General features: G+C 46.2%; 1 protein-coding gene across 1 annotated transcript in view; it reads left to right on the top strand.

Annotated features, from left to right (window-relative positions):
• Positions 1 to 13,091, top strand: part of pth1r (parathyroid hormone 1 receptor) — a 101,876-nt gene extending 88,785 nt beyond the window's left edge. Inside the window, 5 exon segments of the mRNA XM_033020288.1 lie at positions 284 to 350; positions 2,661 to 2,755; positions 4,902 to 5,043; positions 7,738 to 7,779; positions 12,697 to 13,091. Coding sequence (XP_032876179.1) covers positions 284 to 350; positions 2,661 to 2,755; positions 4,902 to 5,043; positions 7,738 to 7,779; positions 12,697 to 13,056 — 706 coding nt within the window. The 3' untranslated portion in view covers positions 13,057 to 13,091.
• The last annotated feature ends 5,964 nt before the right edge of the window (positions 13,092 to 19,055 follow it).

Here is a 19,055-nt window from a genome sequence, read left to right as displayed (position 1 = left end):
GCCAAGGGGACGCAAGGTTTTTCGTTTCTTCAGTTTCCTCCCACATGCCAAAGACATACGGGTATGTAGGTTAATTGGCTTGGCATAAAATGTAAAACTGTCCCTAGTGTGTGTAGGATAGTGTGAATGTGTGGGGATCGCTGGTCGGCGTGGACTCGGTGGGCCAAAGGGCCTGTTTCCGCGCTGTATCAATCAACCAATGGATCGTGTGCAGAAATTGTGAATCATTATTTCTGAGATGACGATATATCTGATAATATTCTTTCACATTTTGTCTTTACAGGTGCTGGGATTTAAGTGCGGGGAACTTAAAGTTGATTTATCAGCTACCGATTCTGGCTTCAATATTGGTGAGATATAGACAATAGACAATAGGTGCAGGAGTAGGCCATTCGGCCCTTCGAGCCAGCACCGCCATTCAATGTGATCATGGCTGATCATCCACAATCAGTACCCCGTTCCGGCCTTCTCCCCATATCCCCTGACTCCGCTATTTTTAAGAGCCCTATCTAGCTCTCTCTTGAAAATATCCAGAGAGTCCTCCACCGCCCTCTGAGGCAGAGAATTCCACAGACTCACCACTCTCTGTGAAAAAAAGTGTTTCGTCATCTCCATTCTAAATGGCTTACCCCTTATTCTTAAACTGTGGCCCCTGGTTCTGGACACCCCCAACATCGGGAACATGTTTCCTGTCTCTAGTGTGTCCAAACCCTTAATCTATATAATCATCTTGACCACTTCCTGTTTGCACTGTGCTTTGATTTTAGAAAAAACGCTACCACATATAGCTGTGATTTTTTGGCCATCTTACTCAGAGTCCTCCTCCTCTGCGCAGGCCCCAAGGATTTTTCCCATCGATGAAAAATAAAAGACTTATTAGTGTTTAAAAAATCTTGAGATTCTCTCTCCTGTCAATCACCGCCATGAAGGCCACGCCCCTTCTGGAAGTGTGGGCGTGGCTCAGTCCGTCTCCCCATGTCCCCTGACTCCGCTATCTTTAAGAGCTCTACTTAGCTCTCAAACACAAACACTATCTCCCTCCGATTTAGGACTGAACTCAAACTGAGGTGAATTTTACTAACCCAGGTTTAATCATATCATCCTGGCTTAATTTACAGAGCCATTAAGTTAAACTGCACGGACACAGGCCCTTCGGCCCAACTTGCCGACACCGACCAACGTGTCCCATCTAGTGAGACCACATTTGGAGTATTGTGTGCAGTTTTGGTATCCTAATTTGAGGAAGGACATTCTTGCTATTGAGGGAGTGCAGCGTAGGTTTACAAGGTTAATTCCCGGGATGGCGGGACTATCATATGCTGAGAGAATGGAGCAGCTGGGCTTGTACACTCTGGAGTTTAGAAGGATGAGAGGATATCTTATTGAAACATATACGATTATTAAGGGTTTGGACACGCTAGAGGCAGGAAACATGTTCCCGATGTTGGGGGAGTCCAGAACCAGGGGCCACAGTTTAAGAATAAGGGTTAAGGCATTTGGAATGAGGATGAGGAAACACTTTTTCTCACAGAGAGTTGTGAGTCTGTGGAATTCTCTGCCTCAGAGGGCGGTGGAGGCAGGTTCTCTGGATACTTTCAAGAGAGAGCTAGATAGGGCTCTTAAAAATAGCGGAGTCAGGGGATGTGGGGAGAAGGCAGGAACGGGGTACTGATTGGGGATGATCAGCCATGATCACATTGAATGGCGGTGCTGGCTCGAAGGGCCGAATGGCCTACTGCTGCACCTATTGTCTATTGTCTACACTAGTCCCACCTGCCCGCGTTTGGACCCATATCCCTCTAAACCTGTCCTATCCATGTGCCTGTCTAAATGTTTCTTAAACGTTGCATTAGTCCCTGCCTCAACTATCTCCTCCGGCAGCTCGTTCAATACAAGTTGCCCCTCGGAGTCCTTCAGTTTTAGTTTAGTTTAGAGATTCAGCGCAGAAACAGGCCCCTTTGGCCCACCGAGTCCGCGCCGACCAGCGATCCCCGCACATTAACACTATTTTACATAGACGAGGGACAATTTTTACATTTACACCAAGCCATTTAACCTACAAACCCGCACGTCTTTAGAGTGTGGGAGGAAACCGAAAATCTCGGAGAAAACCCACGCAGGTCACAGGGAGAACGTGCAAACTCCGTACAGACAGCACCCGTAGTCGGGATCGAACCTGGGTCTCTGGCGCTGTGAGGCATCAACTCTACTGCTGCGCCACCGTGCCATTCCTACTTAATATTCTCCCCTCATCTTAAACCTATTTCCTTAACTTTTAGCTCTTAGGGTTAACGGAATCATGGGATATGGGGAAAAAGCAGGAACGGGGTACTATAGACCATAGACCATAGACCATAGGTGCCATTCGGCCCTTCGAGCCAGTACCACCATTCAATGTGATCATGGCTGATCATCCCCAATCAGTACCTCGTTCCTGCCTTCTCCCCATATCCCCTGACTCCGCTATTTTTAAGAGCTCTATCTAGCTGATTGTGGATGATCAGCCATGATCACATTGAATGACGGTGCTGGCTCGAAGGGCCGATTGGCCTACTCCTGCACCTATTGTCTATGTTTCTATGTTTCTATAGCCTCTGGTTCTTGATTCCCCATACTCTCCATAAATAAAATGTTAGAAAGTGTTTCTTTTCTTTTTCCAGGTGAACTTCATGCTTTTCATCAACATAATCAGACTGTTAGCCACGAAACTAAGAGAGACCAACGTGGGAAGGTGTGATAGTCGGCAGCAGTACCGGTAAGATGCAGGGGTTTCAGCTCAAGCAGACTCTTGTGGGTGTGGGCAGAAGAGGTGGTGGCCTGAGGACACCAGGAACTGTCGATGCTAGTGCTGGACAACTCGGTGGGGGTTGGGCATCATCTTTAGACTCTGTGGCGCAAGGCAAGGCAAGGCAACTTTATTTATATAGCACATTTCATACACGAGGCAGACTCAAAGTGCTTCACATAAAAACATGTCATACAATAAAATGAAATAATAAAATGAAATAAAATAGAAGAATTAAAAGCAAGGTTAAAAATGCATTATAAAAAGTGCAAAAGTTAAAAGTGCAATGTAGTTAAGATTTAGCTGAAAGCTAAAGTAAACATAAAAGTTTCAGTCTTATTTTTAAAAGTGGTCAAAGTTGGGGCAAGTCTTAAATCTTCAGGAAGTTTATTCCAGCTATTTGTTGCATAGTAACTAAATCCCGCTTTCCCATGTTTTGTATTTACTCTGGGAATCACTAACAGATTGGTCTCAGAAGATCTTAGCGGTCTAGAAGGCTTATATAGTGGAAGCATGTCAGTGATATACTTTGGCCCTAAACCATGTAGTGATTTATAGGTGAGCAGCAGGATTTTGAAATCAATTCTCTGACATACAGGGAGCCAATGTAAGGATTTAAGAATTGGTGTAATGTGTTCAAATTTTTTGGTCTTTGTTAGAACTCTAACAACAGCGTTCTGAACAAGCTGTAGCTGCCTGACAGTTTTTTTCGGAAGACCTGCAAGGAGACCGTTACAATAATCTAGCCTACTAGTAATAAAGGCATGTACAAGTTTTTCTAAGTCTTGAGCTGACATGAGTCCTCCTAATCTTGCTACGTTTTTGAGGTGATAGTAGGCCGATTTTGTTACTGATTTGATGCGCCTTACAGCACTTGCAGCGCCAGAGACCCAGATTCCATCCCGACTTCGGGTGCTGTCTGTACGGAGTTTGCACGTTCTCCCCGTGAGTTTTCTCCGAGATCTTCCGTTTCCTCCCACAGTCCAAAGACGTACGGGTTTGTAATCTAAATGGCTTGGTGTAAATGTAAATTGTCCCTAGTGTGTGTAGGATAGTAGGATAGTGTTAATGTGCGGGGATCGCTGGTCGGTGAGGACTCGGTGGGCCGAAGGGCCTGTTTCCGCGCTGTATCTCTAAACTAAACTAAACCCCGTTCCTGCATTTTCCCCTTATCCCCTGACTCCGCTATTTATAAGAGCCCTATCTTGCTCTCTCTTGAAAGCATCCAGAGAACCTGCCTCCACCGCCCACTGAGGCAGATAATTCCACAGACTCACCACTCTCTATGAGAAAAAGTGTTTCCTCGTCTCCGTTCTAAATGGCTTACTCCGTATTCTTGAACTGCGGCTCCTGGATCTGGACTCCCCCAACATCGGGAACACGTTTCCTGCCTCTAGCGTGTCCAAACCCTTAACAATCTTATATGTTTCAATGAGATACCCTCTCATCCTTCTAAACTCCAGAGTGTATTGGATTGGATTCAATTTATTATCATTGCACTTTTCAGTGCAACAAAATGGTTTAGCCTGCAGTCATAACATAGAATAAATAACAAAACAAACACTCAACACAGTTTAAAGTCCCAAAGTCATTGTCTCTTCCCTCCTTGCTCTCCCTCTGCACTGAGGCAATCCAAGCCTGCGATGTTGTGACCCCGCCGGGTGATGGTAAGTAAGTCCCGCGGCTGAATCCGTGCTCTGCAAACGGGCCGGTTCAAACTCTGCGGCCCAGGGCGTACAAGCCCAGCTGCTCCATTCTCTCAGCATATGACAGTCCCGCCATCCCGGGAATTAACCTTGTAAACCTACGCTGCACTCCCTCAATAGCAAGAATGTCCTTCCTCAAATTAGGGGACCAAAACTGCACACAATACTCCATGTGTGGTCTCACTAGGGCTCTGTACAACTGCAGAAGGACCTCTTTGCTCCTATATTCGATTCCTCTTGTTATAAAGGCCAACATGCCATTCGCTTTCTTCACTGCCTGCTGTACCTGCATGCTTACTTTGTTGTCCTACAACTTTAGGCTGTGCACGCCACACGCAAGAGGATGAGAAAGATGCAACTGCTCTGCTCCAGGAACAATGTTTGATCTAGTGATCTTGTCTGTATTACAGGAAGCTGCTGAAGTCCACCCTGGTCCTATCTCCGCTGTTTGGAGTGCATTACATTGTGTTCATGGCTATCCCGTACACCGACGTCTCTGGGATTCTCTGGCAAATCCAGATGCATTATGAAATGTTCTTCAATTCCTCTCAGGTAATCGTAGAATGATAGATTTGTTGGGGAATGGCCAGGCTGATAACTTCAACTGGAATGGCCAGGCCGATTATTTTGTCCATCAACACTTTGCGTACCTGCGTTAGGATTGTCTTATTTTATTGTCTTTATAATATATTTTGTGTAAATGTCTCTTAAATGATTCAGTCGTACTTTGGATGCATAGGTAGGTCACAGAGTCACAGGCATAGAGTGATACAGCGTGGAAACAGGCCCTTCGGCCCAACTCGCCCACACTGACCAACATGTCCCAGCTACACTAGTCCCACCTGCCTGCACTTGGTCCATGTCTCTCCAAACCTGTCCTTTCCATGTACCTGTCTAACTGTTAATAAGGGGTAAGGCATTTAGAACGGAGACGAGGAAACACTTTTTCTCACAGAGAGTTGTGAGTCTGTGGAATTCTCTGCCCCAGAGGGCGGTGGAGGCCGGTTCTCTGGATGCTTTCAAGAGAGCTAGATAGGGCTCTTAAAAATAGCGGAGTCAGGGGATATGGAGAGAAGGTAGGAACGGGGTACTGATTGTGGATGATCAGCCATGATCACATTGAATGGCGGTTCTGGCTCGAAGGGCCAAATGGCCTACTCCAGCACCTGTTGTTAATTGTCTATTGTCTATTGTCTAAACGTTGGGATAGTCCCAGCCTCAACTACCTCTTCTGACAGCTTGTTCCATACACCCACCACCCTTTGTGTGAAAAAGTTGCCCATCAGATTCCTATTAAATCTGTCCCCCCCTCACCCTAAACCTATGTCTTCTGGTCCTCGATTCACCTACTCTGGGCAAGAGACTCTGTGCATTTACCCGATCTATTCCTCTAATGGCAAGAAGTCAGTACGTTTTTACCCAGATGAGGGGGGGACCTCATTGAAACGTACCAAATAGTGAAAGGCCTGGATAGAGTGGATGTGGAGAGGATGTTTCCACTAGTGGGAGAGTCTAGGACCAGAGGTCACAGCCTCAGAATTAAAGGATGTTCCTTTAGGAAGGAGATGAGGATGAATTTCTTTATTCAGACGTGGTGAATCTGTGGAATTAATTGCCACAGATGGCTGTGGAGGCCAAGTCAATGGACATGTTTTAAGGCAGAGATAGATAGATCTTTGATTAGTACGGGTGACAGGGGTAATGGGGAGAAGGCAGGAGAATGGGGTTGAGGGAGAGATAGATCAGCCATGATTGAATGGCGGAGTAGACTTGATGGGCCGAATGGCCTAATTCTGCTCCTATCACTTATGACCACTCTTGTATATAAGTATATTTGTGCCTGTGTGTAGTGAGATTTTTTACATGAAGTACATGCATCAATGGAATTTCACTGCACCTAGGTACATGTGGTAATGAAGTACCATTGAGCCGTTGAATGTAAAATGTTTCATCAAAAGTGTGATTTTGTTCCACAACTTTGAGTTTCACTTGAATAAGTCAGGAGGCAAGGAGGCTTAGCTCAGAGCTGGGGTATGACTGATAATCAAATGGTTGATTCCTAGAATCCATGGACTATGTTATAGACAATAGACAATAGACAATAGGTGCAGGAGTAGGCCATGCGACTCTTCGAGCCAGCACCGCCATTCAATGTGATCATGGCTGATCATCCCCAATCAGTACCCCGTTCCTGCCTTCTCCCCATATCCCCTGACTCCGCTATCTTTAAGAGCCCTATAATAATAATAATGGATGGGATTTATATAGCGCCTTTCTAATACTCAAGGCGCTTTACATCGCATTATTCATTCACTCCTCAGTCACACTCGGTGGTGGTAAGCTATTTCTGTAGCCACAGCTGCCCTGGGGCAGACTGACGGAAGCGTGGCTGCCATTCTGCGCCTACGGCCCCTCCGACCACCACCAATCACTCACACACAATCACACACATTCACACACAGGCAAAGGTGGGTGAAGTGTCTTGCCCAAGGACACAACGACAGTATGCACTCCAAGCGGGATTCGAACCGGCTACCTTCCGGTCGCCAGCCGAACACTTAGCCCATTGTGCCATCTGTCGTCCCGCGCCATCTGTCGTCCCTATCTAGCCTATCTAGTTCATCCCAACCAGGAATTAGCTGCAGATGCTGGAAAATCAAAGGTAGACAAAAGTGCTGGAGAAACTCAGCGGGTGCAGCAACATCTATGGAGCGAAGGAAATAGGCAACATTTCAGGCCGAAAGAAGGGCTTCGGCCCGAAACGTTGCCTATTTCCTTCGCTCCATAGATGCTGCTGCACCCGCTGAGTTTCTCCAGCACTTTTGTCTACCAGGGGTATTTTTAAAGTGACTTCATCAATTTGCATTCAGTATCTCTGGTGTGGTCACGGTGGCACAGCGTAAGAGTTGCTGCCCTACAGCGCTTGCAGCGCCGGAGACCCCGGGTTCGATCCCGGCTACAGGCGCTGCCTGTACTGTGTTTGTACCTTCTCCCCGTGACCTGCGTGGGTTTCCTCTGAGATCTTCGGTTTCCTCCCACACTCCAAAGACGTGCAATGTTTGTAGGTTAATTGTCCCTAGTGTGTGTAGGTTTGTGTTAGTGTGCGGGGATCGCCGGTCGGTGTGGAGCCGGTGGGCTGAAGGGCCTGTTTCCGCGCTGTATCTCTAAAGTAAACTAAACTAAACATTATGTTGCAAGCAGAAAATAAATGATATGGCTTTAAATACTATACTCTTAACTTTTCAGGGCTGTTTTGTGGCTGTCATCTACTGCTTTTGTAATGGAGAGGTAAGTACTTATTTCCCTCTGTGTATGTATGTTAATAAAAGGTCCATGTTCATAAGTGATTGGAGCAGAATTAGGCCATTCGGCCCATCAAGTGTACTCTGCCATTCAATCATGGCTGACCTATCTCTCCCTCTCAACCCCATTCTCCTGCCTTATCCCCATAACCCCTGACACCCGTACTAATCGAAGATCTATCTCCCTCTGCCGTTAAAATATCTACTGACTTGGCTTCCACAGCCAAAGAATTCCACAGAATCACCACCCTCTAAAGAAATTCCTCCTTATCTCAATAGACAATAGACAATAGGTGCAGACCATCCACAATCAGTACCCAGTTCCTGCCTTCTCCCCCTATCCCCTGACTCCGCTATTTTTAAGAGCCCTATCTAGCTCTCTCTTGAAAGCATCCAGAGAACCTGCCTGCACCGCCCTCTGAGGCAGAGAATTCCACAGACTCACAACTCTCTGTGAGAAAAAATGTTTCCTCGTCTCCGTTCTAAATGCCTTACCTCTTATTCTTAAACTGTGGCCCCTGGTTCTGGACTCCCCCAACATCGGGAACATGTTTCCTGCCTCCAGCATGTCCAAACCTTTAACAATCTTATATGTTTCAATAAGATTCCCTCTCATCCTTCTAAACTCCAGTGTGTACAAGCCCTCAATAGCAAGAATGTCCTTCCTCAAATTAGGGGACCAAAACTGCACACAATACTCCAGGTGTGGTCTCACTGGGGCTCTGTACAACTGCAGAAGGACCTCTTTGCTCCTATACTCGACTCCTCTTGTTATAAAGGCCAACATGCCATTCGCTTTCTTCACTGCCTGCTGTACCTGCATGCTTACTTTCATTGACTGATGAACAAGGACCCCCAGATCCCATTGTACTTCCCCTTTTACCAACTTGACGCCATTTAGATAGTAATCTGCCTTCCTGCTTTTGCTACCAAAGTGGATAACCTCACGTTTATCCGCATTAAACTTCATCTGCCATGCATCTGCCCACTCCCCCAACCTGTCCAAGTCACCCTGCATTCTCATAGCATCCTCCTCACAGTTCACACTGCCACCCAGCTTTGTGTCCTGCAAATTTGCTAATGTTACTTTGAATCCCTTCATCCAAATCATTGATGTATATTGTAAATAGCTGCGGTCCCAGCACCGAGCCTTGCGGTACCCCACTAGTCACGGCCGGCCATTCTGAAAGGGACCCGTTAATCCCTACTCTTTGTTTCCTGTCTGCCAACCACTTCTCTCTCCATGTCAGCACTCTACCCCCAATACCATGTGCCCTAATTTTGCCCACTAATCTCCTATGTGGGACCTTATCAAATGCTTTCTGAAAGTCCAGGTACACTACATCCACTGGCTCTCCCTTGTCCATTTTCCTAGTTACATCTTCAAAAAATTCCAGAAGATTAGTCAAGCATGATTTCCCCTTCGTAAATCCATGCTGACCCGGACCGATCCTGTTACTGCTATCCAAATGTGCTGCTATTTCATCTTTTATAATTGACTCCAGCTACTTCCCAACTACCGATGTCAGGCTAACTGGTCTATAATTCCCCGTTTTCTCTCTCCCGCCTTTCTTAAAAAGTGGGATAACATTAGCTACCCTCCAATCCACAGGAACTGATCCTGAATCTATAGAACATTGGGAAATTATCACCAATGCATCCACGATTTCTAGAGCCACTTCCTTAAGTACCCTGGGATGTAGACCATCAGGCCCTGGGGATTTATCAGCCTTCAGTCCCAACAGTCTAACCAACACCATTTCCTGCCTAATGTGAATTTCCTTCAGTTCCTCCATCACCCCAGATCCTCTGGCCACTGCTATATCAGGAAGATTGTTTGTGTCCTCCTTAGTGAAGACGGATCCAAAGTACCTGTTCAACTCATCTGCCATTTCCTTGTTCCCCATAATAAATTCACCTTTTTCAGTCTTCAAGGCTCCAACTTTGGTCTTAACTGATTTTTTCCTCTTCACATACCTAAAGAAGCTTTTACTATCCTGCTTTATATTATTGGCTAGCTTACCTTCGTACCTCATCTTTTCTCCCCGTATTGTCTTTTTAGTTATCTTCTGTTGCTCTTTAAACATCACCCAATCCTCTTGCTTCCCGCTCATCTTTGCTACGTTGTACTTCTTCTCTTTTATTTTTATACTGTCCCTGACGTCCCTTGTCAGCCACGGTCGCCCCTTACTCCCCTTGGAATCTTTCTTCCTCTTTGGAATGAACCGATCCTGCACCTCCTGTATTATTCCCAGAAATACCTGCTATTGTTGTTCCACTGTCATCCCTGCTAGTGTATCTTTCCAGTCAACTTTGGCCAGCTCTTCCCTCATGGCCCCATAGTCCCCTTTATTCAACTGCAACACTGACACCTCCGATCTACCCTTCTCCCTCTCCAATTGTAGACTCGCTTGCCAGGAAGCTACAGAATAACAACCTTACTAACTTCTGGAAAGAGGTCAAAGTAATGAATAACAGTAAAACACCCCTACCGTCTGACATTGAAGGTGTTAGTAGCCCAGAAAAAATAGCTGAGAGTTGGCGTGAGCACTACCGTAACCTTTTTAACTGTGTTAAAAGTAACTCAGTTAGAATCAATCATGAACATATTGATCTCTCTGTAGATATGATAGTTAGGGCAGCAGATGTCTATGATGCCATTAACATGTTGGATAACAACAAAGCCTGCGGTATGGACTGCATTACTGCAGAACATCTAAAATATGCCAGCTATAAGCTCTGCCCTTTGCTTTCCATGTGCTTTAATGGTTGTCTGGTTCATGGTGTCCTGCCAAATGCTATTATGTCTGTAATGTTAGTGCCTGTGTTTAAAGACAAGGCTGGTAAGCTCAACAGTATTGACAATTATCGACCTATTGCATTAGCCAGTATCTTATCTAAAGTACTGGAGAGAATACTGTTGACAAAGCTAGAAATGTATGTCCTTACTACTGACAATCAGTTTGGGTTCAAAAGAAAACATGGAACTGACCAGTGTATCTATGCTCTTAAAGAGATTGTGTTCAGGTACACAAGCCTGAATTCATCTGTATTTCTATGTTTTACTGATGCGTCCAAGGCATTTGATAGAATTAATCATGAACAATTGTTTGTAAAATTGCTAGATAGAGGTGCCCCTAAATTCTTAGTGAGAATTTTAGTGTGTTGGTATGCCCATCAAACGTTTCAGGTTAAATGGGACAATGTTGTATCTGCTCCATTCTGTGTTAGTAACGGAGTGCGGCAAGGAGGAATTTTGTCTCCTATTTTATTTAATGTTTATATGGATGAATTGTCAAATCAGTTAAATAGGTTAAAAACTGGCTGTCTTGTGGGCAACACTATTGTTAATCATCTTATGTATGCAGACGACCTGGTCCTGCTCTGTCCATATAGTGCTGGGCTGCAGCAGATGCTGAAGGTGTGCTCTCAGTATGGCCTTGATTATGACATAAAGTATAACGCTAAGAAAAGCCGCATAATGATAGTTAGAAGCGCTGAGGACAGGGAATCAACTTTTCCGACCTTTTATTTGTCAGACAGTCCTCTTGCTGTGTGTGAGGAAATTAAATACCTAGGTCATGTCATATCCGATGACTGGACGGATGACAAAGACCTCTACCGACAGCGCTGTAAAATTTATCTTCAAGCTAACATGCTTATAAGGAAGTTTTCTATGTGCTCTGACTCTGTGAAGTGTTCCTTGTTCAGAACCTACATCACACTGTTATATACTGCTCAATTGTGGTCTAATTATAAGAAAAAGAGTATGCAGAGGCTCAAGGTAGCATACAATGATGCAATGAGGTTGCTACTTCGTGTCCCTAGGTGGCATAGTGCCAGTCAATTGTTTGTGTCCACTAGAGTGCCAACCTATGAGGCACTCTTAAGACAGCTGATGTTTAGTTTTATGTGTCGCCTGGACAAGTCAGAGAACCATATAATTGAAGCCCTAGTCAGCCCTCTGAAAAGCTGCTATAGATTCACTTCTAGGCTAAGACGGCATTGGTGCAATAGCTTGTATATCTTATTGGCTAATATGCAATTTTTAATGTATTTTTGTATCTCCTTATACTGTTTGATGTGTTATATGGACCTGTGTCTGAAATAAAGCTTTAATAATTAAACCTGACCATATTATGGTCACTACCTCCTAATGGCTCATTAACCTCAAGTTCCTTTATCAAATCCGGTTCATTACATAACACTAAATCCAGAATTGCCTTCTCCCTGGTAGGCTCCAGTACAAGCTTTTCTAAGAATCCATCACGGAGGGCACTCTACAAAGTCCCTTTCTTGGGGTCCAGTACCAACCTGATTTTCCCAGTCTACCTGCATGTTGAAATCTCCCATAACAACCACAGCATTACTTTTGCTACATGCCAATTTTAACTCCTGATTCAACTTGCGCCTTATGTCCAGGCTACTGTTTGGGGGGCTGTAGATGTCTCATTAGGGTCTTTTTACCCTTACAATTCCTTAGTTCTATCCATACTGACTCCACATTTCCTGTTTCAATGTCACCCCTTGCAAGGGACTGAATTTCATTCCTCACCAACAGAGCTACCCCACCCCCTCTGCCCACCTGTCTGTCTTTTCGATAGGAGGTATACCCTTGAATATTCAGTTCCCAGCCCTGGCCCTGTTAAAATGCACATGTTTAATCACTAATGTTTTATTATTAATGTTTTACCGTTATATGTGTCATTCTTAATTGTCACTGTATGTCATGTTGTCACTTGCGGGCGGAGCACCAAGGCAAATTCCTTGTATGTGAATATACTTGGCCAATTCATATACATTCTGTATGACTGTGACTGACTATAACACTGTGACAATAGATGTACGACTGTGTCTCTGTGACTATGACTCTATAATTGTGAATCGTTGTCCACTGTTTCAGGTGCAGAGTGAGATCAAGAAAGCGTGGGCGCGTTGGATCCTGGCGTTGGACTTCAAGCGCAAGGCTCGTAGCGGCAGCGCGGCCTACAGCTACGGGCCCATGGTGTCGCACACCAACAACAGCATCAGCGGCAACGTGCCGACGCGGGCGGCGCAGCCGGCGAACCTCGGCGGTCGCGGCGGCGGTCGGACCAACGGGCACTGGAACCTGCCGGGCTACGTGAAGAGCAGCTCGGTGTCGGAGAACTCCCACCCCTCCTCCCTGCCGGAGCACTACGGCAAGGACGAGGAGAACGCCAAGGCCCCGGACTCCGGCAAGCCCTCCTTGGTTGTGGAGGAGGAGAGGGAGACCGTAATGTGACTGCTGGGGGTGTGTGTGGGGGGGGGGGGTGGGGGGGGGGGAGCACGACGTGAGGAACTGCTATCCAAACGGCACACATGCAAACTCCACGACGGGCACTGGACTGGGTCTGCTTCTGTCCACACCACCCCAGGGTAGTGGACTTCATGGAGATGCCCATGTTCTTCAACTGGAACCAACACAACCATTGAGAAGAGAGAACTTGCAAGGAATGTCAAAGCCAGCTTCATCATGTTGCCCTCCCATCAACTGAGGGCTTGCCTGGACTTTTGCATGGTTATTTAGATCTTAGTCAAGCACTGTTCTGTTCCACATCGGCACAAGTGCCAACATATCTAGTGGCCGGACTCAATAATGGAGAGTTGGCGATGCTTGTTGCTCTGAATCTTACCAGAGTAAGTTCCTCTCAGCTTCTGAGGGACCAGCTCAAATGGCCATGTTAGGCCGAGGGTAATTTGATGGAACGTGTGGGGGAGAGGGAGGGGGAGAGGGAGAGGAAGAGAGAGAGAGTGAGAGAGAGAGAGAGGAAGGGATAAATTCTCTTTCACGATAGAAGAAGAGAAAAGGTTGGAAATAGCCGGCAGGTTAGGCAGCCTCCGTGGAGAGAGAAACAGAATTAACATCTCGGGTCGACAACCTGTCATGTGTTAGGGTGAGCGGGCAAAAGTTTAATAGGAATCTGAGGGGTAACCTTTTCACACAAAGGGTGGTGGGTGTATGGAACAAGCTGCCAGAGGAGGTAGTTCAGGCCGGGACTATCCCAACGTTTAAGAAGCAGTTAGACAGGTACATGGATAGGACAGGTTTGGAGGGATATGGACCAAATGCAGGCAGGTGGGACTAGTGTAGCTGGGACATGTTGGCCGGTGTGGGAAAGTTGGGCCGAAGGGCCTGTTTCCACGCTGTATCACTCTATGACTCAGTGGGTCAGGCAGCATCTGTGGAGGGTTTAAGAAGGAACTGCAGATGCTGGAAGATCGAAGGTAGACAAAAGTGCCGGAGAAACTCAGTGGGTGCAGCAGCATCTATGAAGCGAAGGAAATAGGCAACGTTTCAGGCCGAAACCCTTGTTCAGACTGATGTCTAAGAAGGATTTTGGCCCGAAACGTTGCCACTTTCCTTCGCTCCATAGATGCTGCCGCACCCGCTGAGTTTCTCCAGCACTTTTGTCTACCTAGCATCTGTGGAGGGAATGGGTAAATGACAGGTATGGGACTGGGAGAGAGGTCTCGGAGATAGCCTCAGCAGAAGCATGCGCGAGTTGGAGTTTAGAACATTCACCTTTCTATTTTCATTGAGCTTGCCGTCAATCTGAAACACAGTTGCAGATTCCCAACTTGGTCTGACAATAGTAGACACAAAATGCTGGAGTTACTCAGCGGGTCAGGCAACGGCTCTGGAGATAAGGACTAAGTGAAGTTTCGGGTCGAGACCCTTCTTCGTACAATCTCCCCAGTTCCGTCCGACACATTGAGTGTGACAATACCCTGGACACCTAGGAGATAAAAGGAACTGCAGATGCTGGTTTACCAAAAAAGACACAAAGTGCTGGAGTAGGGCAGCACAGTGGCGCAGCGGTAGAGTTTTTTACAGCGCCGGAGACCCAGCTTTGATCCTGACTAAGGGTGTTATCTGTACGTTCTCCCCGTGACCTGCGTGGGTTTTGCCCGGGATCTCCGGTTTCCTCCCACACTCCAAAGACGTGCAGGTTTGTAGGTTAATTGGCTTGGTTTAAGTGTAAAAATTGTCCCTAGTGGGTGTAGGATAGTGTTAATGTGCGGTGATCGCAGGTCGGCACGGACCCGGTGGGCCGAAGGGCCTGTTACCACGCTGTATCTCTAAACTAAACTAAAGTCGAGGGATCAGGCAACATCTCTGAAGTACCTGGATATTCTCCAATCTCCTGAGCTGCTGCCCGACCCACTGGATTACTCCAGCACGTTGCATCTTTCCCGGACATCTTGCCCTGATTGAGGAAGTTAATTCGTTTTGGGCCTTCTTTTTGTTCTGGATGTTTAGCAAAAAATAATATTCACAGATAATGGGCAACAAAATGATCCAGTAACCAACACCAGGACACATCCTCAATACAACAGTGTAGGAAAGAACTGCAGATGCTGGTTTAAATCGAAGGTAGACACAAAATGCTGGAGTAACTCAGCGGGACAGGCAGCGTCTCTGGAGAGAAGGAATGGGTAACGTTTCGGGTCGAGACTAGTGTTGCCAACTGTCCCGTATTAGCCGGGACATCCCATATATTGGGCTAAATTGGTTTGTCCCATACGGGACTGCCCTTGTCCCGTATTTGACCGCTACTACTCGGGTTGAGGGGACTTGTCGGGACGGAGCGCCGCCGTGTGAGGAGTTTGCACGTTATCCCTGTGACCTGCGTGGGTTTCCTCCAGGTGCTCCGGCTTCCTCCCAAAGTGAAAGCCCTGGATAGAGTGGACATGGAGAGTGGGAGAGCCTAGGACCAGAGGGCGCAGCCTGAGAATACCTTTGTGAAGGAGATGAGGAGGAATTTCTTCAGTCAGAGAGTGGCGAATCTGTGGACTTCATTGCCAGAGATGGTTGTGGAGGCCAAGTCGATGGATATTTTTAAGGCAGAGATAGATAGATTCTTGATCAGTACGGGTATCAGGGGTTATGGGGAGAAGGCAGGAGAATGGGGTTGGGAGGGAGAGATAGATCAGCCATGATTGAATGGCGGAGTAGACTGGATGGGCCGAATGGCCTAATTCTGCTTCCATAACACTAGAATGTTTTGTTTTACACAAAGGGTGGTCGGTGGCTTGAGCGGGGGAAGTGGTGGAAGTAGATATTAAGGCCAAATTTACCAGACATTTAGGCGGGCACTCGAACAGGCAGGGAGTGGACGGCTATGGGTCATGTGCAGGCAGATGGGATTTGTTCAGATTAACGTCATGTCCAGCACGGACATTGTGGGCCGAAGGGCCTGTTCCTGTGCTGTACTGTTCCTTGTTGTATTGGACTGTGGGTTAATGCCTCCTCAAGATTCACAAATGACATTCAAATGTGTGGAGTTGATTAGTGGTCTCTCCAGTAAAATAAATCAAAACCCAATTCAAATCTAATCATGAGTGTACAAAATCATGAGGGGAATAGAGCGGATAGAGGCACAGAGGCTCTTGCCCGGAGCAGGGGAACTGAGAACCAGGCGACACAGGTTTAAGGTGAAGGTGGAAAGATTTAATAGGAATCTGAGGGGCAACTTTTCCATACAGGGTGTATGGAACGAGCTGCTGGAGGAGGTCGTTGAGGCTGGGACTATCCCAACGCTGAAGAAACAGACAGGTACATGGATAGGACAGGTTTAGAGGGATATGGGCCAAACGCAGGCAGGTGGGACTAGTGTAGATGGGACATGTTGGTTGGTATTGGCAAGTTGGGCCGAAGGGCCCGTTTCACTCTATGACACAATCGTTTTCACAAACTAGACGTTGATATTTACGCTTTAAGGATGAGGTTCAATCAACATGATGTCCATTCCTTGTCTAAGTGACCGTTGCCACAGAGACTGTCACTCCCGCATTGGTCTCTTCAGCCACAAGCGACGCTGACCCAGACGAGGTTTGGAGCAAGCAGCCAACAACTAGGATGTATCAAAGATCCTATAGCGAGCGAAAAAGACGTAGTACGGTCATGGGCAGATTCATGGGTAATTTTCGGCCCCATTTCCGTAACCGACTCACGTTTCCTCACCAAAGATCCCAAAGATACTAGTGCGGAGACGGAAGCCGGTTACGGAAACATCCTCGTAAAAATATATGTTATTTGGGAAAATTCTTCTCCTCATTTTCAGAATTATAATTTATTAACACAAATTGTTCCCCCGCAACGTTGATTACACTGCAAGTCGGGTCGGGTCGGGTTACTGAAATGGATGAAAGAAAGGCCCACGTTCCGCTCCGTTGCGTACTACACGTCAGCCCATTGCATTTAGCAGGAGTGGTCTATCTTGCTCCGCTATAGGATCTTTGGGATGCATCACCCATGGTCAGTCATGACCGAGCGGGGCCTACTACTATGTCCAGTGAAACTAATTGAAGTGTGTCCAAAGCTTGCCTGATTGTTGCTTCCGGTCGAGTTGCTAATGTAAAATGGTTGACAATTTTGAGGAAAGAAAAAGTTAAATTATTATTTATTGTTAATATTATTTGTTAACATTCAAGAGACTGCATCTTTACAGAATGTGAAAATAAAATAAACATGCTGATTGGTTCTAAGGCACTGACATGAAGTTATGAATTGCGTTCCATTTGTAGTCGTCAAGTCACTTTTATTTCTATAGCACATTTAAAAAACAACTCTCGTTGACCAAAGTGCTTTACATTGGTGGAGGTACTAACGTTATACAACATTGGTTCATAGATTAATTACATACATAAATACATACATATAGCCCTCACTCAGAGGACGTCAAGAAAGGCTTGAGAGTAAAGGTGAATTTTAAGTCTCGACTTAATGGAGTCGATGGAGGGGGCAGATCTGATGGGAAGGGGGATGCTGTTCCACAGTCTAGGAGCTGCAACCGCAAAGGTGCGGTTGCCCCTGAGCTTATGCCTAGACCGCGGGATGTTCAGTAACCCCAAGTCGTGAGGGACCTGGAGGTGGTGTGGTGGGTAAGCAGACTTTTGATGTAGGTGGGGGCAAGGGCTTTGTAAACATAGACTTTAGATTTTTTAAATGGTTTAGTTTTATTTCGTTTATTAATGTCACGTTATTTACATTAATGACATGCGCCAAGATGGCGGCCAGCCCAGGCGACTATCTGCGTGCCGGCCACAGAAGCAGATCTACAATCACACAATATTACTATCGCTCCACACTCCTACACCTCTATTCCATTATCATGTATCTATACACTGTAAATGGCTCGATTGTAATCATGTATTGCCTTCCTGCTGACTGGGTAGCGCGCAACAAAGGTTTTTCACCCTACCTCGGTACACGTGACATTAAACGGAACTAAACTAAATTAAATGTACCAAGATGCAGTAAAACGACCAGTTTGCATGCTGACCAGTCAGCGATAAGACCGCTCATTAATACAATCAAGCCATCCACAGTGCACAGATTTAACGGATGAAGGATACAACATTTGTGCAAAGATACACCATTTAAGTTCGATAAAGGTTGATTCATGAAGGTCCTGTCCCACTTAGGCCATTTTTTTAGGCGACTACAGGTGACGCCTGTATGGTTGTGAGTCGTCTCCTCAGTCGCCCAAAGAGTCGTATCGTCTTTCTGGTCGCCGCTGGATATTCAGCATGTTGAAACACTATCGGAGACAGTCGGCGACAGTGGGTTTGACGCCAATGAGCGTAGCTTGACTTCTCCTGACGTAGGTGCTGTCGTAGTTGTCGCCGGGTTAACGTAGGTTGTCGACGGTGATTACTTTGTTTTTTTTGTTGTTAAAGTAATGATTCTATTTGAAATTTTATGTCCATGGGGGGGGTCCAGGCTCCGGTTTTTCGGCTACCTGCTACGACCGTGACAGTCGCCTAAAAATAGCCTAAGTGGGACAGTTCATAAGTAATAGGAGCAGAATTAAGCCATTCACAAGGTCATAAGTGATAGTAGCAGAGACTTCCACAGAGTGGGTTAACCCACTCATTCCTGGGATCGTTCTGGTAAACCTCCTCTGGACCCTCTCCAGAGCCAGCACATCCTTCCTCAGATATGGGGCCCAAAATTATTGCTCACAATATTCCAAATGCGGCCTGACCAGCGCCTTATAGAGCCTCAACATTACATCCCTGTTTTTGTATACAAGCCCTCTCGAAATAAATGCTAGCATTGAGTTTGCTTACTACCAATTCGACTTGCAGATTAACTTTTTGGGAATCCTGCACCAGCGCTCCCAAGTCCCTTTACACCTCCGATTTCTGGATTCTCTCCCCATTTAGAAAATAGTCTACGCCTTTATTCCTACTACCAAAATGCATGACTCCACACTTTGCTACACTGTATTCCAT

This window comes from Amblyraja radiata, chromosome 4, assembly GCF_010909765.2.
Source record: "Amblyraja radiata isolate CabotCenter1 chromosome 4, sAmbRad1.1.pri, whole genome shotgun sequence".
Taxonomy (NCBI): Eukaryota; Metazoa; Chordata; class Chondrichthyes; order Rajiformes; family Rajidae; genus Amblyraja; species Amblyraja radiata.
The sequence above is the reverse complement of the archived record's forward strand: the minus strand, read 5'-3'. Positions and strand labels throughout refer to the sequence as shown.